This window comes from Zonotrichia leucophrys, unplaced genomic scaffold (genome assembly GCF_028769735.1).
Source record: "Zonotrichia leucophrys gambelii isolate GWCS_2022_RI unplaced genomic scaffold, RI_Zleu_2.0 Scaffold_127_131265, whole genome shotgun sequence".
In the NCBI taxonomy this organism is placed as follows: Eukaryota; Metazoa; Chordata; class Aves; order Passeriformes; family Passerellidae; genus Zonotrichia; species Zonotrichia leucophrys.
In genome coordinates this window covers 107,292-131,265 of record NW_026992332.1, presented here as the reverse complement: position 1 = coordinate 131,265, position 23,974 = coordinate 107,292, and the positions used below count along the sequence as shown (strand labels likewise).

Sequence of the window (23,974 nt, the reverse complement as noted above, 5' to 3'; positions counted from 1 at the left end):
CCCCAGGACCCCAAAAAAAAAACCACTCCAGGATCACCAAAAATATCCCAAAATCAACCCAGAATCCCCCCAAAAAATCCCAAATCCAGCCCAGGACCCCTGGGACCCCCAGGTCTGGGGGGGAAAACGGGGTGAGACCCCCGGAAAATAACTCTAAATCCACCCCAAGACCCCCCAAAAAAACCCCAAAATCAGAACCCAAAACCAACCCCAAAATCAAACCAGAACCCCTCCAAAAAATCCCAAATCCAGCCCAGGACCCCCGGGACCCCCAGGTCTGGGGGGCGAAAGGGGGTGAGACCCCCGAAAAATGCCCCAAATTATTCTGAGACCCCAAAAACCACCCTGGGTCCCCCCAGGACCCTCGGGACCACTCCCAGACCCCCCAAATTCTGTCCCCCCCACCCCTCTCCCAGTCCATCCCAGTCCCTCCCAGTTTGTCCCAGTTCATCCCAGTTCCATCCCAGTCCATCCCAGTTCCCTCCCAGTCCCTCCCAGTCCATCCCAGTCCCTCCCAGTCCCTCCCAGTCCATCCCAGTCCCTCCCAGTCCATCCCAGTCCATCCCAGTCCCTCCCAGTTTGTCCCAGTTGCTCCCAGTCCATCCCAGTCCGTCCCAGTCCACCCCAGTCCATCCCAGTCCATCCCAGTTCATCCCAGTTCCATCCCAGTCCCTCCCAGTCCATCCCAGTCCCTCCCAGTTTGTCCCAGTTGCTCCCAGTCCCTCCCAGTCCCTCCCAGTCCATCCCAGTCCGTCCCAGTGCGCACCCAGGCTCAGGTCCAGCACGGTGTCCGGCGGGTTGGGGGCGGGGGCCGGGGGGCGCCGCCCCCTCCCCAATTCGCGGCGCTGCGTTTGCTCCAGGGACAGAACGAGCCCGCGCTGCTCCACGCGGCTGCGTTTGGGGAGGGGGCGTCAGGACGAGACCACCCCCCAAAAAAGGGGTTTGGGACCACCCAAAGAGGGGTTTGGGGGGGGGTCTCTGGTGGGTTTTGGGGGTCCCCAATCCCCCCAAGAGGAGTTTTGGGGGATCTCGAGGTGAGATTTTGGGGGTCCCCCCGCGACCCTTCCCCAATATTCTCTGAGACCTCCCAATGTCCCCAATCCTTCTCAATGTCCCCAATGTCCCCAATGTCCCCAAATCCCCCCAATGTCCCCAATCCCCCCCAATGTCCCCAATGTCCCCATTAATCGCAGTGTCCCCAATGCCCCCAATGTCCCCAATGTCCCCAAATGTCCCCAATCCCCCAATCCCTCCAATGTCCCCATTATCCCCAATGTCCCCAATATCCCCCAATGTCCCCAATGTCCCGCAATGTCCCCAATCCCCCGAGCGTTCCCAATATCCCAAATGTCCCCAATGTCCCCAAACCGCCCAATGTCCCCAGTGTCCCCATGTCCCCACCTGTGCACAAAGTGCAGGCACACAATGCCCTCGGGCGCCATGTCCCCAATGTCCCCCCAATATCCCCAATGTCCCCAATGTCCCCAATGTCCCCAAATCCTCTCAATGTCCCCAATGTCACCAACACCTCCAATCCCCCCAATGTCCCCAATGTCCCCCATCTCCCCAAGGTCCCCAATGTCCCCAGTGTCCCCAACATCCCCAATGTCCGCCAATGCCCCCAATGTCCCCCAATGTCCCCCAATGTCCCCAAATGTCCCCAATGTTCCCAATCCCCCCAATGTCCCCAACATCCCCAATATCCCCAGTGTCCCCAAATGTCCCCAATGTCCCCAGTGTCCCCAAATGTCCCCACCTGAGCACGAAGTGCAGGCACACGATGCCCTCGGGCGCCGCTCGCCCCCCGCCCATGACGGTGGCCTGGGTCTGCGCCCACAGGAACCCCCCACGCTTGGCCAGGAACCGGTACTGGCTGGTGACAGCCTGGCCCTTGCTGAGCACTGGGGACAGTGGGGACATCGGGGGGATTGGGGACATTGGGGACATTGGGGGGATTGGGGACACTGGGGATATTGGGGACATTGGGGACATGGGGGGGATTGGGGACATTGGGAACACTGGGGACACCGGGGGGATTGGGGGGATTGAGGACATTGGGGGGACTGGGGACATTGGGGACATTGGGGGACATTGGGGACATTGGGGACAGTGGGGGCATCGGGGACATTGGGGGTGTTGGGGGATATCAGGGGGCAGTGGGGACATTGGGGACATTTGGGGGGATTGGGGACATTGGGGACAATGGGGACATTTGGGGGGATTGGGGACATTGGGGACAATGGGGACATTGGAGGGATTGGGGAGGTTACAATGGGGACATTGGGGACAATGGGGACATTTGGGGATTGGGGACATTGGGGACAATGGGGACATTGGGGGGATCGGGGAGGTTACAATGGGGACATTGCGGACAATGGGGACATTTGGGGATTGGGGACATTGGGGACAATGGGGACATTGGGGGGATCGGGGAGGTTGGGGACATTGGAGACGTTGGGGACAATGGGGACAGTGGGGACATTGGGGGAATTGGGGGCATTTTGGACATTGAGGGATTGGGGACATTGGGGACAATGGGGACATTTGGGAATTGGGGACATTGGGGGGCCACCAGGGGGGATTTCGGGTGTCCTGATGGGGTTTTGGGGTTCCCCTGGGCAGATTTTGGGTTTCCTGAGCAAATTTTGGGGTTTTTGGTCAGATTTTGGGGTTCTTGGGCAGATTTTGGGATTCCCGAGGGGGTTTTGGGTTTTCCCAGGAGGACTTTGGGTTTTCCCTGGAAACTTTGGTGTTCCTGAGGGGGTTTTGGGGTTCCCCTGGAAACGTTGGGTTTCCCGGGCAGATTTTGGGGTTCCCGGGTGGGGGTTTTGGGGTGTTTTGGGGTGGTTTTGGGTTGGGGGGCACTCACGGGTGTGGACGCTGCGGCTCAGGGTGTTGGAGTCGAGCGCGTGCACGAACTCGTACAGGGAACAGCCCAGGAGCTCCTCGGGGTGGTACCCGGCCACCTCCCCGATCCTGCACCCCAAAAACACCCCAAAATTATCATGGAATACCCCAAAATTAACATGGGATACCCCAAAAACCCCGGGAGGACATCCCAACATTGTTCTGACCCTGCACCCCAAAATCCCTTAAGGGACCCGGCCACCACCCCAATCCTGCACCCCAAAATTAATGTGGGGGACCCCAAAATTAACGTGGGATACCCCAAAAACCCCGGGAGCACATCCCAACATTGCTCTGACCCCACACCCAAAATCCCATAAAGGACCCGGCCACCTCCCCGATCCTGCACCCCAAAATTATCGGGGGGACCCCAAAATTAACGTGGGATACCCCAAAATTAACATGGGATACCCCAAAAACATCGGGGGCACCCCAAAAACATCGGGGGGATACCCCAACATCACTGTGACCCCGCACCCAAAATCCCATAAAGGACCCGGCCACCTCCCCGATCCTGCACCCCAAAATTATCGGGGGGACCCCAAAATTAACGTGGGATACCCCAAAATTATCGGGGGTTGCTGAGTTTTTGGGAATTTGTAGGGTTTTCTGGATTTTTGGGAGATTTTAGGGATTTTTGGGGTTGTTGTCTTTGTGGGGTGCAATGGGCTCAGAACTTGGGGGTCTCGGGGTCTGGGGCTGCCCAGTTTTGGGGAATTGGAGGGGTCCGGGACTGCCAAATTTTGGGGGATTTTTGGGGTGCTATTTTTACGGCATTTAACAAACCCAAAACCCGGGGATCCTGGGAGTCTGGGGATGCAAAGTTTTGGGGCATTTGTGGGATTTTTGGGGTGCTGTTTTTGTGGAGTGTAACGGGCTCAGAACCGAGGGGTCCCAGAGGATTCTGAGGGTTTGGGGGATTTTTGGGGTGCTGCCTTTACCGGGTGCAACACACCCAAAACCCAGGGATCCCAGGGGTCTTGGGGGTCCCAGGTTTTGGGGAATTTGTGGGATTTTTGGGGTCTGAGACTGCCGAATTTAGAGGGATTTGTGGGATTTTTGGGGTCTGAGACTGCCGAATTTAGAGGGATTTTTGGGATTTTTGGGGGTGCTCTCCTTACGGCATTTAACAAACCCAAAACCCAGGGATCCCAGGGATCTTGGGGGTCGCAGGTTTTGGGGAATTTGTGGGATTTTTGGGGTCTGAGACTGCCGAATTTAGAGGGATTTTTGGGATTTTTGGGGGTGCTCTCCTTACGGCATTTAACAAACCCAAAACCCAGGGATCCCAGGGATCTTGGGGGTCGCAGGTTTTGGGGAATTTGTGGGATTTTTGGGGTCTGAGACTGCCGAATTTAGAGGGATTTTTGGGATTTTTGGGTGTTTTTGGGGTGCTATCTTTACGGCATTTAACAAACCCAAAACCCAGGGATCCCAGGGGTCTTGGGGGTCGCAGGTTTTGGGGGATTTGTGGGATTTTTGGGGTCTGAGACTGCCGAATTTAGAGGGATTTGTGGGATTTTTGGGTGTTTTGGGGATTTTTGGGGTGCTATCTTTACGGCATTTAACAAACCCAAAACCCAGGGATCCCAGGGGTCTTGGGGGTCCCAGGTTTTGGGGAATTTGTGCGATTTTTGGGGTCTGAGACTGCCGAATTTAGAGGGATTTGTGGGATTTTTGGGGTGCTATTTTTATGGCATTTAACAAACCCAAAACCCGGGGATGTTGGGGTCTGGGGCTGCCAAATTTTGGGGGATTTTTGGGATTTTTGGGGTGCTGCCTTTACCGGGTGCAACACACCCAAAACCCAGGGATCCCAGGGGTCTTGGGGGTCCCAGGTTTTGGGGAATTTGTGGGATTTTTGGGGTCTGAGACTGCCGAATTTAGAGGGATTTGTGGGATTTTTGGGGCGCTATTTTTACGTCATTTAACAAACCAAAACCCGGGGGGGTCTCAGCCATCCCACGGCCGTGCCGGGGGTCCCAGGGGTGTCCCCCCGACCCACCGATCGTCGCAGTAGGTGAACTTCATGTCCATGGAGTGGCGGGTGAGCACGGTGCCCGAGCCCAGCGGGGCCTCGATGGCCCCGGGGTGCGCGATGGCCTCGCAGATCAGCACCAGGCACCGCAGCGGCGGCTCCGCGGCCCCCGCGCCCCCCGCGTACGTGCGCATGTGCCCGGCGCAGTGCAGCACCTGGGGAGGGGGCGGCAGCGAACGCAAACAGCCCGGGAGGGCGGGGGTTAACCCAGAGATATCCCGGGAGGGCGGGGGTTAACCCAAAAATATCCCGGAAAAATATCCTGGAGTTTGGGGGTTAACCCAGAGATATCCCGGGAGTTTGCGGGTTAACCCAGAGATATCCCGGGAGTGCGGGGGTTAACCCAGAAATATCCCGGGAAACCGAAAAATATCCTGGGAGGGCGGGGGTTAACCCAGAAATATTCCGGAAAAATATCCTGGAGTTTGGGGGTTAACCCAAAAATATCCCGGGAGTTCGGGGGTTAACCCAGAGATATTCCGGGAGGGCGGGGGTTAACGCAAAAAACCCCGGAAAAATATCCTGGAGTTCGGGATTAGCCGAAAAATATCCCGGGAGTGCGGGGGTTAACCCAGAAATATTCCGGAAAAATATCCTGGAGTTTGGGGGTTAGCCCAGAAATATGCCGGGAGTGCGGGGGTTAACCCAGAGATATCCCGGAAGGGCGGGGGTTAACCCAAAAGTATCCCGGGAGTGCGGGGGTTAACCCAAAAACCCCGGAAAAATATCCTGTAGTTCGGGGGTTAACCCAAAAGTATCCCGGGAGTGCGGGGGTTAACCCAGAGATATCCCGGGAGTGGGGTTAACCCAAAAAACACAAAAAACCCCGTCGGGATTTACCCCAAAATCCCCGAAGAACTGCTCAGCATTTATCCCAATGTCCCCAATGTCCCCAATGTCCCAACCCCCAATTACCCCCAATGTCCCCCAATGTCCCCAATTCCCAAAATGTCCCAAATCCGTAAATGTCCCCAAATGTCCCCAAATGTTCCCAATGTACCCAATCGCCCCAATGTCCCAAACCCCCACAATGTCCCCAATCCGCCAATTCCCCCTAATGTCCCCAAATGTCCCCAAATCCCATAAATGTCCCCAATCGCCAACGTCCCAATCCCCCATTCCCCAAATATCCCCAAAGTCCCAATATCCCAATGTTCTCAATGTCCCTGTTGTCCCCAATCCCCCACAATGTCCCAAACCCCCAAATGTCCCCAATCCCCAAATGTCCCATACCCAATGTCCCCATGTCCCAATGTCCCAATGTCCCCAATGTCCCCAGTGTCCCCAAATGTCCCCCAATATCCCCAAATGTCCCCAAAACCCATAAATGTCCCCCAACCCCCCCAATGTCCCCAAATGTCCCCAGTGTCCCCAAATGTCCCCAATTTCCCCAAAATGTCCCCAATGTCCCAAATGTCCCCAATACCCCCAATGTCCCCCAATGTCCCAAATGTCCCCAATGTCCCCAAATGTCCCCAGTGTCCCCAATGTCCCCAATGTCCCCAAATGTCCCAAATGTCCCCAGTGTCCCCAAATGTCCCCAGTGTCCCCCTCACCTTCCAGGACGCCGCTTTCAGGTTGAGGCAGCGCCCGCGGCCGCTCAGGGTGCTCTTCATGCGCAGCGAGAAACTGCGGCCCGAGCGCTCCCCCCGCCGCCGGGGACCCCCTGGGGGGGCACGGAATTTGGGGAGGGGTCCCGGGGGTCAGGGGAGGTCAGGGGGGGCCGGGGGTGCCGGGATTTGGGGGGGTCCCGGGGGATTTTGGGGGGTTTCGGGGGGGTTTTGAGGGGTCAGGGTGCTCCTCATGCTCAGGGGAAGCCACGCCCACCCAGCCCTAGGGGGTCACGGGAATTTGGGGAGGGGTCCCGGGGGTCGGGGGGGGTCAGAGGAGTTAGGGGACCCCGGATTTGGGGGGTCCCGGGGGGTCTGGGGGGTCTGGGGGCTCTTAATGCGCAGGGAAAGCCACGCCCACCTCGGTATTGGGGGGGTCTCGGGGGACTTGGGGGTCCCGGGAATTTGGGGAGGGGTCTCCAAGGGTCGGAGAGTGTCAGGGGGGTCCGGGGGTGCCGGGATTTGGGGGTCCGGGGAATTTGGGGGTTTTGGGAGCTCTTCATGGGCAGGGGAAGCCACGCCCACCCAGCCCCGGGGGGTCACGGGAATTTGGGGAGGGGTCTCAAGGGTCAGAGGGGTCAGGGGGTGCCGGGATTTGGGGGGTCCCGGGCGGTGAATTTGGGGAGGGGTCTTAGGGATGATTTTGGGGTGAATTTGGGGTAATTTGGGGAGGGGTCTCGGGTATTTTTGGTTAATTTGGGGAGGGGTCTCCTCACCCTGCCGCGGGCCCAGCACGTTGTGCAGCTCCTCGTGGTCAGGAGGGGTTTTGGGATAATTTGGGGAGGGGTCTCGGGGATATTTGGGAGTTTTTGGGATGAATTTGGGGGTTAATTTGAGGAGGGGTCTCAGGGATATTTGGGGAGGGGTCTCAGGGATTTTTGGGGTGAATTTGAGGGTTTTTGGGTAATTTGGGGAGGGGTCTCAGGGATGATTTTGGTGGTTTTGGGGGTCAGTTTGGGGAGGTATCTCAGGGGTTTTTGGGGGTGAATTTGGGGATGAATTTGGGGAAGGGTCTCAGGGATGATTTTGGGGTAAATTTGGGGTTTTTTGGTTAATTTGGGGAGGGGTCCCGGTGTAATTTGGGGAGGGGTCTCCTCACCCTGCCGCGGGCCCAGCACGTCGTGCAGCTCCTCGTGGTCGCAGGGGTGAACGAAGTCGAACACGGAGTGTCCGATCAGCTCCAGCTGGGGGGGGGACACACACGGATTTTGGGGACCCCCCCTCATTTTGGGGACCCCCCCTCACTTTGGGGACCCCCCCCCAATTTGGGGACCCTCCCAGGAAATTTTTGGGCCCCCCCAGAAGATTTTTGGGGCTCCCTAAAGAGTTCTGGGCACCCCGTGGAAGAATTTTTGGACCCCCCCCCACCCAGGCAGATTTTTGGTCCCTTCCCGACAAAATTTTGGCGACCCCCCCAGAAGATTTTTGGATCGTGCCCCCCCCCCCCCCCCGGCAGAATTTGGGGACCCCCTCGAGAAATTTTGGGGACCCCCCCCCAGGCAGAATTTGGGGCCCCCCAAAAGATTTTTGGGGCTTCCCAAAAAATTTTGATCCCTCCCCCCTCAAAATTTTAAGCTCTCCCCAACAAATTTTGGGGTCCCCCCCGTCAAATTTTCGGGGTCTCCTCCGCCAGATTTTGGGCCCCCGCCCCAGAATAATTTGGGGACCCCCCCGACAGATTTTTGGGGACCCCCCAGGCAGATTTTTGGGGCTCTTTTCCGCAGATTTTTGGCCCCATTTTGAGAGATTTTGGGCCCCCCAAAGGGATTTTTTTGAGTCTCCCCTGCCAGAGTTTGGGGCTCCCCTCGACAAATTTTTGGGGTCCCACAGGCAGATTTTGGGACCCTCCGACAAATTTTTGGGACCCCCCCGAGCCAATTTTGGAGCCCCCTCCCGGCCGATTTTTGGGGTTCTTCTCTGCAGATTTTTGGCCCCATTTTGAGAGATTTTGGGGTCGATCCAAAGGGATTTTTTTGAGTCTCCCCCGCCAGATTTTGGGGATCCCCCTGATAAATTTTTGGGGACCCTCCCAGAAGAATTTTGGGAGCCCCCGCAGGCAAATTTTGGATTCCCCCCGGCCGATTTTTGGCCCCATTTTGAGACATTTTGTGCCCCCTCCCAAAGCGATTTTTTCCACGCTCCCCCGCGGGATTTTGGGGACCCCCTTGACAAATTTTTGGGGACCCCCAGGCAGATTTTTGGGGTTCTTTTCCACAAATTTTGGGCCCTTCCTGGCCGATTTTTGGCCCAGACATTTTGTGCCCCAAAGATTTTTGGCTGCCCCCGATTTGGACCCCGACAAATTTTTGCCCCCGCAATTTGGGGCCCCAGATTGCCTCCAGCCGGCCCCATTGGGACTTTTGGCCCCAAGGCACCCCGCGATTTGGCCCTCCGACAAATTTTGGGACCCCCCCCGAGCCAATTTTGGAGCCCCCTCCCGGCCGATTTTTAGGGTTCTTCTCTGCAGTTTTTCCATTAAATTGGCTGCCCCGATTTTACCCTGACAGATTTTTGGACCCGCGCCCTCGCAATTTCCACCAGCGACCTTATTTTGTGCCTCAGATCACGCTCCCCCGCGGGATTTTGGGGACCCCCCTGCCGGATTTTTGGGGACCCCCCCGGTGAATTTGGGGGCCCCCCCGTACCTGGCTGAGCCCCAGCAGGCGGCTGACGTTCTCGGACAGGTAAATCATGTCCCCGCCCTCGCTCAGCACCATCACGAAGCCGCTCAGCGCCTGCAGGTAGCAGCCGTCCACGGCCTCGGCCGCCGCCGCCCACGCGCCTGGGGGGGACCCCGAAATCATGGGGGGGTCGGGGGGACCCCAAAAGGGTCGGGGGGCGAATACCCCCCAATGGACACGAAGGGTCGGGGGTCTTGGGGGGTAAAGGGTTAAACCCGACCCTGCCCATGGTTGGGACCATTCAGGTATTTGGGGGGTTTTGGGGGGGATTCAAAGGGTCTGGGGGGTCTCAGGAGGGGTCTGGGGGCGTCAGGGGTCCCGAAATCTGGGGGGTCGGGGGGACCCCAAAAGGGTCGGGTCTGGGGAAGGGTACCCCCAGTACACGTCAAATCCGGGGGCCTCTGGTGGGAACTTGAGTGGGGGATTTGGGGGGTCTAGGGATGGTTTGGGGGTCCCAAAGGGAGTTTTGGGGGTGTCCCAATGAGGATTTGGGGGTGGGGATCCGGTGGATCTGGGGAGGTTCCCGATGGATTTGGGGGTGTCCCAGTGGGGTTTTGGGGGCATTTTGGGGTGGTTTGGGTCTCGACGAATTTGGGTCCAGGGGTTTTTGGGGTTCCAACGAGGATTGGGGGTGCTCCTGAGAGGATTTGGGGGCGAATTTGGGGGTGGATCCTGGTGGAATGGGGAGGTTCCCGATGAGGATTTGGGGTTCCCGGTGGGTTTTGGGGTGTTCCCGAGGGATTTTGGGATCCCGATGAATTTGGGGTTCCCGATGAGGATTTGGGGGAGTTCCTGGTGAGGATTTAGAGGTGGATTTGGGGGTGGGATCCCGGTGGATCTGGGGAGGTTCCTGATGGATTTGGGGATGCTCCCAGTGGGGTTTTGGGGGGATTTTGGGGGGTTTTGGGGTCTCGATGAATTTGGGGTTCCCAGAGGGTTTTTGGGGTTCCCAACTAGGATTTGGGGGTGCTCCTGATGAGGATTTGGGGGGGGAATTTGGGGGTGGGATCCTGGTGGATCTGGGGAGGTTCCCGATGAGATTTGTGGGTTCCCGGTGGGTTTTGGGGGTGTTCCCGAGGGATTTTGGGATCCCGATGAATTTGGGGTTCCCGATGAGGATTTGGGGGGTCCCGATGGGGATTTGGGGGTGCTCCTGATGAGGATTTGGGGGTGGGATCCTGGTGGATCTGGGGAGGTTCCCGATGAGGATTTGTGGATTCCTGGTGAATTTGGGGGATTCCGAGGGATTTGGGTCCCGATGAATTTGGGGTTCCCGATGAGGATTTGGGGAGTTCCTGGTGAGGATTTGGAGTGGATTTGGGGGTGGGATCCTGGTGGATCTGGGAGGTTCCTGATGGATTTGGGGATGCTCCAGGGATTTTGGGGGGTTTTGGGGTCTCGATGAATTTGGGGTTCCCAGAGGGTTTTTGGGTTCCAAAGAGATTGGTGCTCCTGATGAGGATTTGGGGGTGCATTTTGGGGGTGGGATCCTGGTGGATCTGGGGAGGTTCCCGATGAGGATTTGTGGATTCCTGGTGAGAATTTGGGGGGGTTCCCGAGGGATTTTGGGGTCCCGATGAATTTGGGGTTCCCGATGAGGATTTGGGGGGTCCCGGTGGGTTTGGGGTCCGATTGGGGAATTGGGGTCTCCTGATGGGGATTGGGGGTGGTCCGATGGATTTCGGGAGGTTCCCGTGATTTGGGCGGGAATTCCTGGGGGTTTTTGGGGTCCCTCTGAATTTGGGTGGTCAGGTGGAATTGGGAGGGGTTCCGGTGGGTTTGGTCGGTGATTTCGGGGGTCCTGACGGGTCCAGAGCGCTGCACCGGTAGCTGATGGTCATCTCATGATGGACGCTTGTAGGGGTTTGGGCGCTCCCAGCGGGATTTGGGGGGATTTTGGGGTCTCGAGAATTTTGGGGTTCCCAGGGGTTTTGGGGTCCGATGAGGATTTGGGTCATTTTGGGGTGGATCCTGACGGTCGGGAGGTTCCCGAGAGATTTGTGGTTCCGCTGTGAGAATTGGGGGATTCCAGTGGATTTTGGGGTCCAGGATGAATTTGAGGTTCCATGGAGGATTTTGGGGTTCCCGATGAGATTTGGGGGTCCTGTGGAGGATTAGAGGTGGATTTGGGGTGGATCCCGGTGATCGGGAGGTTCCTGATGGATTTGGGGTGGTCCCAGTGGGGTTTTGGGGGGATTTTGGGGTCCAATATTTTGGGGTCTCCGGGGTGGTTTCGGGGTGTCGCTGACCGGCGGCCAGCAGGCGCTGCACGCGCAGGTAGCTGATGGTCAGCCGCATGATGGACGCCTTGTCCAGGTGGGCGCTGACGCCGCGGGCGAAGGGCAGCGCCAGCGCCAGCTGCCCGAACACCTCGGCCTCGCGGCTGCGCCGGCACCGGGCGGCGTCCCGGGAGCGCTCCCGGCGGCCCTCGGGGGTCGGCCTGGGGGGGGACCCCAAAATTCAGACCCTAAAAACCCCAATTTATCCCCCAAAAATCCCAAAAATTCCCGAATTGAACTCCCAATCCCTCCCTTTATAACCAAATCATCCCCCAGTGATCCCCACCCCATCCCGGGAGCGCTCCCGGCGGCCCTCGGGGGTCGGCCTGGGGGGGACCCCAAAAATGAGACCCCCAAAATCCCCCTATATGGCCCAAAAATCCCAAAAATTCCCGAATTGAACACCCAATCCCTCCCTTTATAACCAAATCATCCCCCCAGTGATCCCCACCCCGTCCCGGGAGCGCTCCCGGCGGCCCTCGGGGGTCGGCCTGGGGGGGACCCCAAAATTCAGACCCTAAAATCCCCGTATATGGCCCCAAAATCCCAAAATTCCCAAATTGAACACCCAATCCCTCCCTTTATAACCAAATCATCCCCCAGTGATCCCCATCCCGTCCCGGGAGCGCTCCCGGCGGCCCTCGGGGGTCGGCCTGGGGGGACCCCAAAAAATGAACCCCAAAAACCCCAATTTATCCCCCAAAAATCCCAAAAATCCCCAAACGGAACCCCCAAAACCACCCCTGTGTACTGAAAACCCCAATGGAGAACCCCAAAACATCCCCCAACCCGTCCCGGGAGCGCTCGGGGGTCGGCCTGGGGGGGACCCCAAAATTCAGACCCTAAAAACCCCAATTTATCCCCCAAAAATCCCAAAACTGAACCCCAAAACCCCTTGTATGCCCAAAATCCCATGTTCCTATGTGTTCCTACCATCCCATATCCCAATTTCCCCCATTTTTTTCCCATTTTTCCTCCCCGTTTTCCCCCATTTTTCCAATTTCCTCAATTTTGCCCCCGTTTTTCCCAATTTTCCCCCATTTTCTCCCATTTTACCCCTGTTTCCCCCCATTTTTCCAGGAATTCTCATTTTCCCGTGATTCCCCATCTGTTCCCATTCCTGTTCGTGTTTCCACCATCCCATATCCCGATTTTCCCAATTTTCCCCCATTTTTCTCTCTTTTTCCCCTTTGTCCATATTTTCCCCCATTTCCCCCATTTCCCCCCATTTTCCCCCATTTTTTCCCATTTTCCCCTGGTTTTCCATGATTTCCCATCTGTTCCCATTCCCGTTCAATTTCCACCATTCCATATCCAAATTTTCTCCCATTTTTCCCCATTTCTCCCCATTTCTCCCCCTTTTTCCCATTTTTCCACATTTTTCCCATTTTTCCATAATTTTCACATTTTCCCATGATTTTCCATCTGTTCCCATTCCTGTCCGTGTTTCCACCATCCCATATCCCAATTTCCCCAATTTTCCCCCCATTTTTCCCCAAATTTTTCATGTTTTTCCCCCATTTTTCACCATTTTCCCAGGTTTTCCCATAGTTTTCCATGATACCCTGTGTGTTCCCACCATCCCATATCCCCATTTTCCCCATTTTTCCCCATTTTTCCCCATTTCCTCCCTTTCCTTCCATTTTTTCGTGGTTTTCCCCCATCTTTTACCATTTTCCCCCATTTTTTACCCATTTTTTCACCCTTTCCCCCCAAAAATTTCCCATTTTTCCATGAGTTTCCCCTTCTCTTGTGTTCCCCCAACCCAAATCCCAATTTTCCCCCCATTTTTCCCCTTTTCCCTCATTTCACCCCATTTTTTTCCCATTTTTTTCATGGTTTTCCCCCATTTATTTGCCATTTCTCCCCCACTTTTCCAGGATTTCCCATTTTCCCATGAATTCCCATCTGTTCCCATTTTCTTGTGTTCCCACCATCCCATATTCCCATTTTCCCCCCATTTTTCCCCATTTCCCCCTATTTTTCCCAATTTTTTTGTAGTTTTTCCCCATTTTTGCCATTTCCCCCCTTTTTTCGACCCTTTCCCAATTTCCCTTTTCCCCATGTTTTTCCATGATTTCCTGTGTGTTCCACCATCCCATGATTCCCAATTTTCCCCCATTTCCCCCCATTTTTCATGGTTTCCCCCCATTTTTCCCCAACTTTTTACCCATTTTTTCACTGGTTTTCCCCATTTTCCCAGGATTTCCCATTTTCCCATGGTTTTCCATGATTTCCTGTGCATTCCCACCATCCCATATTCCCATTTTCCCCATTCTTCCCCCTTTTTTTCCCATTTCCCCCCATTTTCTCACTTTTTTCCCCCAATTTTTTCATAGTTTTTCCTCACTTTCCCCCCATTTTTTCCCAATTTTTTCCCAATTCTACCCATTTTGCCAGGATTTCCCATTTTCCCATAAATTCCAATGTTTTTTCCATGTCGATCCCAGGACGGGCTGTCCCCATTCCCCCCACCCCAAACCCCCATTTTTTCACGGTTTTTTTCCCATTTTTTCGTGGTTTTTCCCCATTTTTTCGTGTTTTTTCCCCATTTTTTCGCTGTTTTTCCCCATTTTCCCAGGATTTCCCATTTTCCCGAGTTTTTTCCGTGCCGATCCCGGGCCGGGCCGTCCCCGTTCCCCCCACCCCAAATCCCCATTTTTTCACGTTTTTTTCCCATTTTTTCGTGGTTTTTTCCCATTTTTTCACGGTTTTTTCGCGTTTTTTCCCCATTTTTTAGATGTTTTCCCCTTTTTTTCCAGGATTTCCCATTTTTCCATGAATTCCCATGTTTTTTTCCACGCCCATCCCAGGACGGGCTTTTCCCATTCCCCCCACCCCAAACCCCCATTTCTCCCCCATTTTTTCCCCATTATTTTTCATTTCTTTCCCATTTTTTCGCGGGTTTTCCCCATTTTTTCGCTGTTTTCCCCCATTTTCCCAGGATTTCCCATTTTCCCGAGTTTTTTCCGTGCCGATCCCAGGCCGGGCCATCCCCGTTCCCCCCACCCCAAATCCCCATTTTTTCACGTTTTTTTCCCATTTTTTCGTGGTTTTTTCCCATTTTTTCGCGTTTTTTCCCCATTTTTTCGCCGTTTTCCCGTGATTTCTGGTTTTTCCGTGCCGTGGGGCCGCGCACGTGCCGATCCCAGGACGGGCTGTTCCCGGTGCCTGTTCCCGTTCCCGTTCCTGTTCCTGGCTCCGGGCCCGGAGGGGCCGCGGCCGGGGGAGCGCCAGGGGCCCCGAGGGGGGCGTGGCCATGCAAATGAAGGGTGATTTATGCAAATGAGGGGGCGGGAAGGGGAGGATTGGGACTGGGATCGGCAGCGGAATCGGACTGGGACCAGTACAGGGGGCAAACTGGGACCAGTACAGGGAGCAAACTGGGACCAGTACCGGGAACTAACTGGGACCAGTACAGGGGGCAAACTGGGACCAGTACAGGGTGCTAACTGGGACCAGTACAGGGTGCAAACTGGGACCAGTACCGGGAACTAACTGGGACCAGTACAGGGCACTAACTGGGACCAGTACAGGGGGCAAACTGGGACCAGTACCAGGCACTAACTGGGACCAGTAAAAGGCACAAACTGGGACCGGTACTGGGCACTAACTGGGACCAGTACCAGGCACAAACTGGAACCAGTACAGTGTCCTAACTGGGACCAGTAAAAGGCACAAACTGGGACCAGTACAGTGTCCTAACTGGGACCAGTACATAAAGCAAACTGGGACCAGTATCAGGCACTAACTGGGACCAGTACGGGATGCAAACTGGGACCAGTACAGTGTCCTAACTGGGACCAGTACATAAAGCAAACTGGGACCAGTATCAGGCACTAACTGGGACCAGTACGGGATGCAAACTGGGACCAGTACCAGTCACTAACTGGGACCAGTAAAACGTGCAAACTGGGATCAGTACAGTGTCCTAACTGGGACCAGTACACAATGCAAACTGGGACCAGTACCGGTCGCTAACCGGGATCAGGACCAGTCACCAACTGGTACCAGTATAAGGGACTTACTGGGACCAGTACAAGGTGCAAACTGGGACCAGTACACAATGCAAACTGGGACCAGTGCAAGGCGCAAACTGGGACCAGTACTGGGAACTAACTGGAACCAGTACAGGGTCCAAACCGGGACCAGTAAAAGGCACAAACTGGGACCAGTACAGGGTCCTAACTGGGACCAGTACAAGGCATGAACTGGGACCGGTATAGGGTGCAAACTGGGACCAGTATCAGTCGCTAACTGGGACCAGTACAGGGTGCAAACTGGGACCAGTAAAAGGCACAAACTGGGACCAGTAAAAGGCACAAACTGGGACCAGTACAGGATGCAAACTGGGACCAGTAAAACGTGCAAACTGGCACCAGTACAGTGTCCTAACTGGGACCAGTACAAGGCACGAACTGGGACCGGTACAGGGTGCAAACTGGGACCAGTACTGGTCACCAACTGGGACCAATACCAGGCACTAACTGGGGACCAGTAAAAGGCAGTAACTGGGACCAGTACACAATGCAAACTGGGACCAGTACCAAGCACTAACTGGGACCGATACCAGGCACTAACTGGGAACCAGTACATGGTACAAACTGGGACCAGTATAACGTGCAAACTGGGACCAGTACACAATGCAAACTGGGACCAGTATAAGGCACTAACTGGGACGAGTATAAGGCACAAACTGGCACCAGTACAAGGTGCAAACTGGGACCAGCACAAAGCACTAACTGGGACCAGTACCAGGTGCAAACTGGGACCAGTACCAGGCACAAACTGGGACCAGTACCAGGCACAAACTGGGACCAGTAAAAGGCACAAACTGGGACCAGTACACACTGCAAACTGGGACCAGTACAAGGCACTAACTGGGACCAGTACTGGGCACTAACTGGACCAGTAAAAGGCACAAACTGGGACCAGTACACGGCGCAAACTGGGACCAGTAAAAGGCACTAACTGGGACCAGTAAAAGGCACAAACTGGGACCAGTACCAGGCACTAACTGGGACCAGTACTGGGCACTAACCGGCACCAGTAAAAGGCACAAACTGGGACCAGCACGAAGCACTAACTGGCACCAGTACACAAAGCAAACTGGGCCCAGTACGAAGCCGTGCCCGTGTCCCCCACGTGTCCCCCACGTGTCCCACTCGAGGCCACTCCTGTCCCCCCCTGTCCCACCCTCGGGACCCCCCCCCCGACCCTTTTGGGGGGTCCCTGTGTCCCCCCGGTGCCACGTGGGACCGACCTCCCCCCAAAGTCCCCAAAAAGTCCCCAAATTCGGGGGTCCCGCCCCAATTGGGACCCTCCCAAAAAGTCCCAAATTCCTCCTGTGCCCCCCCCCCAGGAGCAGCCCTCGATTGAGGGGAGGGTCCCGACCCCCCCCGGGACCCCCAAAGCGATCCCGGGACCCCCAAACCGATCTCAGGACCCTCCTCCAATTCCCGATCCCAGCACATCCAAAGGGGGGCGGATCCCGCCTCCCCCTCCCCCCAATTCCTGCTCGGGACCCCCCCAAATTTACCGGACCCCGCCCCCACCGAGGGTCCCATTCTGGGACCACCCCCCAAACGGATCCCGCCCTTTCCGGGGGTCCCGGGACCCCCAAATTTACCGAGCCCCACCCCCCCGGTGATCGTTCCGGGACCCCTCCCCAGCAATTCCAGCCCGGGACCCCTCCCCAAACCGATCCCGCCCCATTCCGGGGGTCCCAAACCGGACCCCACCCCCCTGCTGATCGCTCCGAGACCCCTCCCCAGCAATTCCAGCCCGGGGACCCCTCCCCAAACCGATCCCGCTCCCCCCGGGTGTCCCAACCGCGGGACCCCCGCCCCGGTACCGACCCCGCCCCCCCCAGGGGTCGCATTCCCGGGCCCCGCCCCCCCGGGGGTCGCGTTCCCGGGACCCCCCGTGCCCTTTGACCCCTCCGGGGAGGGGGTGTGGGCCCCGCGACCCCTCCCCAAAAGCGCCGCGCCCCCCCCGTACCTCGGCCCGGGCCGCCCGTCCATGGCGCCGCTGCCGCGCCCTCCGCACCCACCGCGCCGAGCCCCCAACTCGGACACGCCCCCTCCGCAGGACACGCCCACTCACACAGGCCACGCCCCCTAGAGACACGCCCCTCACTCACACACCCCCTGCGGGACACGCCCCCTGCACGAAATACCAAAGCGGGACACGCCCCCTTTTGCACACGCCCCATTGTATAAGCCACGCCCCATTCGTGACCACGCCCCCTCCGTGAAAAGCCAAGCTACGCCCATATTTGGACACGCCCATTCAAGACCACCCCCCCCTTTTGACGTGCCTCAATAAACCGCCCTTTTCATAGGTCAAGCCCACGTTTTGGCCACGCCCATCCACGGCACATATCCTTTTTGTGGGCGTGGTTTTCTCACGACCACGCCCCCCTCACCTGGGCATGGTCACGCCCCCACACAGACCACGCCCGCCCAATAATGCCCCAGGCATCTATTTAGCCACGCCCCCTTTTGCACGTGTCACTCATGGGGCTGAGGCCACGCCCACCAAACGCAGGCCACGCCCACAGGGAGCCCCAAAATTCCTTTTGAGTCTCCCCTGAATTTACACTGAGCCCGCGACCCCTCCCCAAATTCACTTTGGGACCCCCAAAATCCCCCCAAATCCCCTCTGAGACCCCCCCAAAATTCCCCGGGACCCCCAAAAATCCCTCTGAGACCCTCAAAATCCCCCCAAATCCCCTCTGAGACCCCCCTCAAATTCCCCTGGGACCCAAATACCTCAAATATCCCCAAATCCCTTGGGACTCCCAAAATTCCTCTGGGATCCTCCAAAATCCCCCAAATCCCCTCTGAGACCCAGATTCCCCTCTGGGAAGTCCCAAAATCCCCCAAAAATTCTCCTGGGACCCCCAAATTTCCCCCGGGACCCCCTAACTCCCCTGAGGCCACGCCCCCTTCCCAATGCCACGCCCATTCATCTATAGCCGCCCCCTTTTCCCGCTCCCATTGGATGCCGCCCTCGCGGCGACCCGGAAGTGGCTCCGCCCGGGCCGTGCCCCGGAAGCGCAGCGGGAGCGGCGGGAGCGGCAGAGCGGCAGCCATGTGAGAGCGGCGGGGGAAAATGGGGCAAAAAACGGGAAAAACGGGGAAAGACGGGGAAAACGGGAAAAAAACTGGGAACGCAAGGGAGAAAACGGGGAAAATCCGGGGGGAAAGCGGAATGGGGAGCGGCGGGAGAACGGGGAGGGGAGCGGCGGGCGGGGGGAACCGGGGAGAGGCGGAACTGGGGAATGGGGGAGCGGGGGGACGCAGAACGGGGACGGGACGGGGCCTGGGCCTGGGCCTGGTTTTGGGCCTGTTTTTGTCGCCGTGCTGGGCCTGACGCTGTCCCCAGACCGGTCCGGTGTCCCCAAACCTGGCCCCAAATCTGTCCCGGTGTCACCGAACCTGTCCTGGTGTCCCAAACTGGTCCCGGTGTCCCCAAACTGGTCCCAGTGTCCCCAAACCTGTTCCGGGGTCTTCAAACTGGTCCCGGTGTCCCCAAACCGGTCCCAGTGTCCCCAAACTGGTCTTGTGTCTCCAGAGCTGTCCTGGTATCCCCAAACCTGTCCCGGTGTCCCCAAACCTGACCTGGTGTCCCCAAATGTGTCCCCGTCCCTGTCCGGTGTCCCCAAACCTGTCCCAGTGTCCCCAAACCTGTCCCGTGTCCTCAAACCTGTCCCCAAATCTTTCTGGTGTCCCCAAACCCGTCTCGGTGTCACCGAACCTTTCCCCAAATCGGTCCTGGTGTCACTGTGTCACTGAACCTGTCTGGTGTCCTCAGACCTGTCCCCGTCCCGGTCCTGGTGTCCCCAAACGTGTCCTGGTGTCCCCAAATCTGCCCTGCCCTGTTCTGTCACATCCCTGTCTACAGGATCCAGATGTCCCCATGCTGTCCCCTCATGTCCCAATGTCCCCACGATGTCCCTGATGTCCCCCCGGTGTCCCCAGGAGCTGCTGAACAAGCCCAAGAGCGAGATGACGCCAAAGAACATCTCCATGTTCCCACATCCCCGTGTTCCTTTGATGTTCCCCTGATTTCTGTGATGTCCTGTCGTGGTGACATGTCCCATGGTATCTCCATGTCCCAATGATGTCCCCATGGTGTCCCCATGTCCCCATGAGCTGCTGAACAAGCCCAAGAGCGAGATGACCCCAAAGAACATCTCCATGTCCTCATGTTCCTTTGATGTTCCCCTGATTTCTGTGATGTCCCCATGGTATCTCCATGTCCCCATGATGTCCCCATGGTGTCCTGATGTCCCAGTGATGTCCCCCTGATGTCCCCATGTCCATGAGCGCAGTGAACAAGCCCAGAGCAGATGACCCCAAGAACATCTCCATGTCTCATGTTCTTTGATGTTCCCTGATTTCTGTGGGTGTCCCCATGGTATCTCATGTCCCCCTGATGTCCCATGGTGTCCCCATGGTGTCCCGGTGTCCCCAGGAGTGCTGACAAGCCCAAGAGGCAGATGACGCCCGAGGAGCTGCAGAAACCTTCTCCATGTTCCACATCCCATGTTCCTTTGTGTTCCCTGTTTCTGTGATGTCCCCATGATATCTCCATGTCCCAATGACGTCCCCATGGTATCCTGATGTCCCAGTGATGTCCCCCTGATGTCCCCCATGTCCCCATGAGCTGCTGAACAAGCCCAAGAGCGAGATGACCCCAAAGAACATCTCCATGTCCTCATGTTCCTTTGATGTTCCCTGATTTCTGTGATGTCCCCATGGTATCTCCATGTCCCCATGGTGTCCCCATGGTGTCCCCGTGTCCCCAGGAGCCTGCTGAACAAGCCCAAGAGCGAGATGACCCCAAAGAACATCTCCATGTTCCCACATCCCTGTGTTCCTTTGATGTTCCCCTGATTTCTGTGATGTCCCCATGGTATCTCCACGTCCCAATGATGTCCCCATGGTGTCCCCGTGTCCCCAGGAGCCTGCTGAACAAGCCCAAGAGCCAGATGACGCCTGAGGAGCTGCAGAAACCTTCTCCGTGTCCCCATGTCCTCATGTTCCTTTGATGTTCCCTGATTTCTGTGATGTCCCCATGGTATCTCCATGTCCAATGATGTCCCCATGGTATCCTGATGTCCCAATGATGTCCCCCTGATGTCCCCCTGATGTCCCCCCGGTGTCCCCAGGAGCCTGCTGAACAAGCCCAAGAGCGAGATGACGCCAAAGAACATCTCCATGTCCCCACATCCCCGTGTTCCTTTGATGTTCCCCTGATTTCTGTGATGTCCCCGTGATATCTCCATGTCCCCATGGTGTCCCCATGGTGTCCCCAGGAGCCTGCTGAACAAGCCCAAGAGTGAGATGACGCCCGAGGAGCTGCAGAAGCGCGAGGAGGAGGAGTTCAACACGGGCCCGCTGTCGGTGCTGACGCAGAGCGTCAAGAACAACACGCAGGTGCTCATCAACTGCCGCAACAACAAGAAGCTGCTGGGCCGCGTCAAGGCCTTCGACAGGTGGGTCCTTGGTGGCACCGTGGTGTCACCTGGGTCACCAAGGTGTCCCCAGGGTCAGATCAGTGTCCCCATGGTGTTCTATGGTGTCCTCAGTGTCATCACGGGTTCCCCTGGGCCTTCAACAGATTCATCTTTAGGGTTTTCAATGTCCCCAAGGTGTCACCTGGGTCAGATCAGTGTCCCCATGGTGTCCCCATGGTGTCCCCAAGTTCAGCTCAGTGTCATCACAGCTTCCCCTGGGCCTTCAGCAGATTCATCTCCAGGGTTTTCAGTGTCCCCAAGGTGTCCCCAAGGTCGCTATGGTGTCCCCTTGGTGTCCCCATGGTGTCCTCAATGTCTCCATGGTGTCCTCGGTATCCCCATGGTGTCCCCACGGTGTCCCCAAGTTCAGCTCAGTGTCATCATGGGTTCCCCTGGGCCTTCAACAGATTCATCTCCAGGGTTTTCAGTGTCCCCAAGGTGTCCCCAAGGTCCCAAAGTGTCACCAGGGTCACATCGGTCTCCCTTACAGTATCTCCCCCAAATCCCCATTTTTCCCCCTAAATCCCCATTTTTTTCCCCCAAAATCCCATTTTCTCACCCAAAATCCCGTTTTCCCCCCAAACTCCATTTCCCGATCCCAAAACCCCCATTTTTTCCCCAAAATCCCATTTTCCCCATAATCCCATTTCCCCACCAAATCCCTGCTTTTCCCCAAACTCCATTTCCTGACCCAAAATCATTATTTCCCCTCCTTAAAAAAATCCCTATTTTCCCAAAAAAAATCTCTTTTTTCCCCCAAAAATCCCCATTTTTTCCCCAAAATCCCCATTTCCCCCCACAAAATCTCCATTTTTTTTCCCAAAACACCATTTCCTGACACCAAATCCCCATTTCCCCCCCAAAATCCCTTTTTTTTCCCCCAAAACCCCCATGTTCTGCCCCCCCCAGGCACTGTAACATGGTTCTGGAGAACGTCAAGGAGATGTGGACAGAGGTGCCCAAGAGCGGCAAGGGCAAGAAGAAATCCAAGCCGGTCAACAAGGACCGCTACATCTCCAAGATGTTCCTGCGCGGGGACTCGGTCATCGTGGTGCTCCGCAACCCCCTCATCGCTGGGAAGTAGGGATGGACATCTCCAGAACCTTCTGGAACCTTCACAGGTCCTCCAGAACCTTCCCAGATCCTCCAGAACCTTCCCAGATCCTTCAGAACCTCCCCAGAGCGACTCGGTCATCGTGGTGCTCCGCAACCCCCTCATCGCTGGGAAGTAGGGATTGGTGTCTCTGGAACCTTCCAGAACCTTCTAGAACATTCCCAGAACCTTCAGAACCCTCCCAGATCCTCCAGAACCTTCCCAGAGCGACTCGGTCATCGTGGTCCTCCGCAACCCCCTCATCGCCGGCAAGTAGGGATGGACATCTCCGGAACCTTCCACAGCCTTCTGGAACCTTCCCAGATCCCTCAGAACCTTCACAGATCCTCCAGAACCCTCCCAGATCCTCCAGAACCTCCCCAGAGCGACTCGGTCATCGTGGTGCTCCGCAACCCCCTCATCGCCGGGAAATAGAGAATTCCTGATGGAAACATCTTCTGGAACCTTCCCAGATCCCTCAGAACCATTGCAGAACCTTCCAGAACCCTCCCAGATCCTCCAGAACCTTCCCAGAGCGACTCGGTCATCGTGGTCCTCCGCAACCCCCTCATCGCCAGCAAGTAGGGATGGACATCTCCGGAACCTTCCACAGCCTTCTGGAACCTTCCCAGATCCCTCAGAACCTTCAGAACCATTGCAGATCCTTCCAGAACCTTTGCAGAACCTCCAGAACCCTCCCAGATCCTCCAGAACCTTCCCAGAGCGACTCGGTCATCGTGGTCCTCCACAACCCCCTCATTGCTGGGAAGTAGGGATGGACATCCCTGGAACCTTCTGGAACCTTCCAGGACCTTTCCAGATCCTCCAGAACCCTCCCAGATCCCACTGGAACCTTCCGGAACCCTCCCAGATCCCCATGGAACTTTCCGGAACCTTCCCAGATCCATCCCTGCACAACCCCCTCATCGCCAGCAAGTACGGGATGATCTCTGGAACCTTCCAGAACCTTCCGGGACCTTCCCAGATCCCCATGGAATCTTCTAGAACCTTCCCGATCCTCCAGAACCATCCCAGATCCCCATGGAACCTTCCAGAACCATCATAGATCCCACTGGAACTTTCCAGAACCTTCCAGAACCTTCCCAGATCCCCATGGAACCTTCCAGAACCTTCCAGAGCCATCATAGATTCCACTGGAACTTTCCGGAACCTTCCCAGATCCCCATGGATCCTTCCAGAACCTTCCAGAACCTTCCCAGATCCTCCAGAACCATCCCAGATCCCACTGGAACTTTCCGGAACCTTCCAGAATCTTCCCAGATTCCTCCAGGAGCCCCCAAATCCCCCCAGGACCCCTCCCCCAACAATCCCGGCCAGTTTTTGGTGGGGGGATTTTGGGGAAGGATTTTGGGGGATTTTAGGGAAGGAGTTTGGGGTTGGATTTTGGGGAGGAATTTTAGAGTTTTTGGTGGAAGGATTTTGGAGGATTTTGTGGAAGCATTTTGGGATTTTTTGGGGGGATTTTGAGGAAGGGATTTTGAGTTTTCTGGGGGGATTTTGGGGTTTTTTGGGGAGTTTCAGGGAAGGATTTTGGGGGGATTTTTGGGAAGGATTTTGGGGTTTTTTGGGAAAGGATTTTGGGGATTTTGGGGAAGGATTTGGGGGATTTTTGGGAAGGATTTTGGAGGCATTTTGGGGTTTTTTGGCGAAGGATTTGGGGGATTTTGGGGAAGGATTTTGAGGAAGGATTTGGGGTTTTTTTGGGGAGGATTTTAGGGAAGGATTTTGGAGGTTTCTTTTGTGTATTTTTGAGGAAGGATTTGGGGGATTTTGGGGAAGGATTTTGGAGGATTTTGGGAGTTTTCTGGGGAATTTCGAG

At 56.3% G+C, this 23,974-nt stretch overlaps 3 protein-coding genes across 4 annotated transcripts; 2 read left to right on the top strand and 1 right to left on the bottom strand.

The window, feature by feature from the left end:
• Positions 1 to 766: 766 nt before the first annotated feature.
• LOC135460920 (hypoxia-inducible factor 3-alpha-like) lies at positions 767 to 17,575 on the bottom strand (the record flags this gene model as incomplete). Its single annotated transcript, XM_064737890.1, has 9 exons — positions 17,516 to 17,575; positions 11,486 to 11,676; positions 9,201 to 9,337; positions 7,655 to 7,739; positions 6,502 to 6,611; positions 4,913 to 5,100; positions 2,870 to 2,976; positions 1,757 to 1,901; positions 767 to 891 (listed from the first exon to the last, which is right to left on the bottom strand). Coding segments are annotated over exons 1-9 (1,111 nt in total), but the record flags the coding sequence as incomplete, so codon positions are not given.
• A 999-nt stretch (positions 17,576 to 18,574) lies between these two features.
• SNRPD2 (small nuclear ribonucleoprotein D2 polypeptide) lies at positions 18,575 to 22,599 on the top strand. Of its 2 annotated transcripts, XR_010443315.1 has the most exons (4): positions 18,575 to 18,612; positions 20,841 to 21,020; positions 21,951 to 22,194; positions 22,511 to 22,599. XR_010443315.1 is itself a non-coding variant. In XM_064737897.1 (3 exons), coding segments are annotated over exons 1-3 (357 nt in total). In that variant the 5' UTR covers positions 18,575 to 18,610; the 3' UTR covers positions 22,126 to 22,438. The 2 variants fall into 2 exon arrangements, 1 of the variants encoding a protein (XP_064593967.1); XM_064737897.1 differs by lacking the exon at positions 22,511 to 22,599 and having other exon boundaries at positions 21,951 to 22,438.
• LOC135460919 (proteoglycan 4-like) lies at positions 22,128 to 23,876 on the top strand. Its single transcript, XM_064737889.1, has 6 exons — positions 22,128 to 22,269; positions 22,350 to 22,407; positions 22,459 to 22,599; positions 22,749 to 23,132; positions 23,183 to 23,236; positions 23,308 to 23,876. The coding sequence occupies exons 1-6, from the start codon at positions 22,128 to 22,130 to the stop codon at positions 23,834 to 23,836; spliced, it is 1,308 nt and encodes a 435-aa protein (XP_064593959.1). The 3' UTR covers positions 23,837 to 23,876.
• Positions 23,877 to 23,974: the final 98 nt, after the last annotated feature.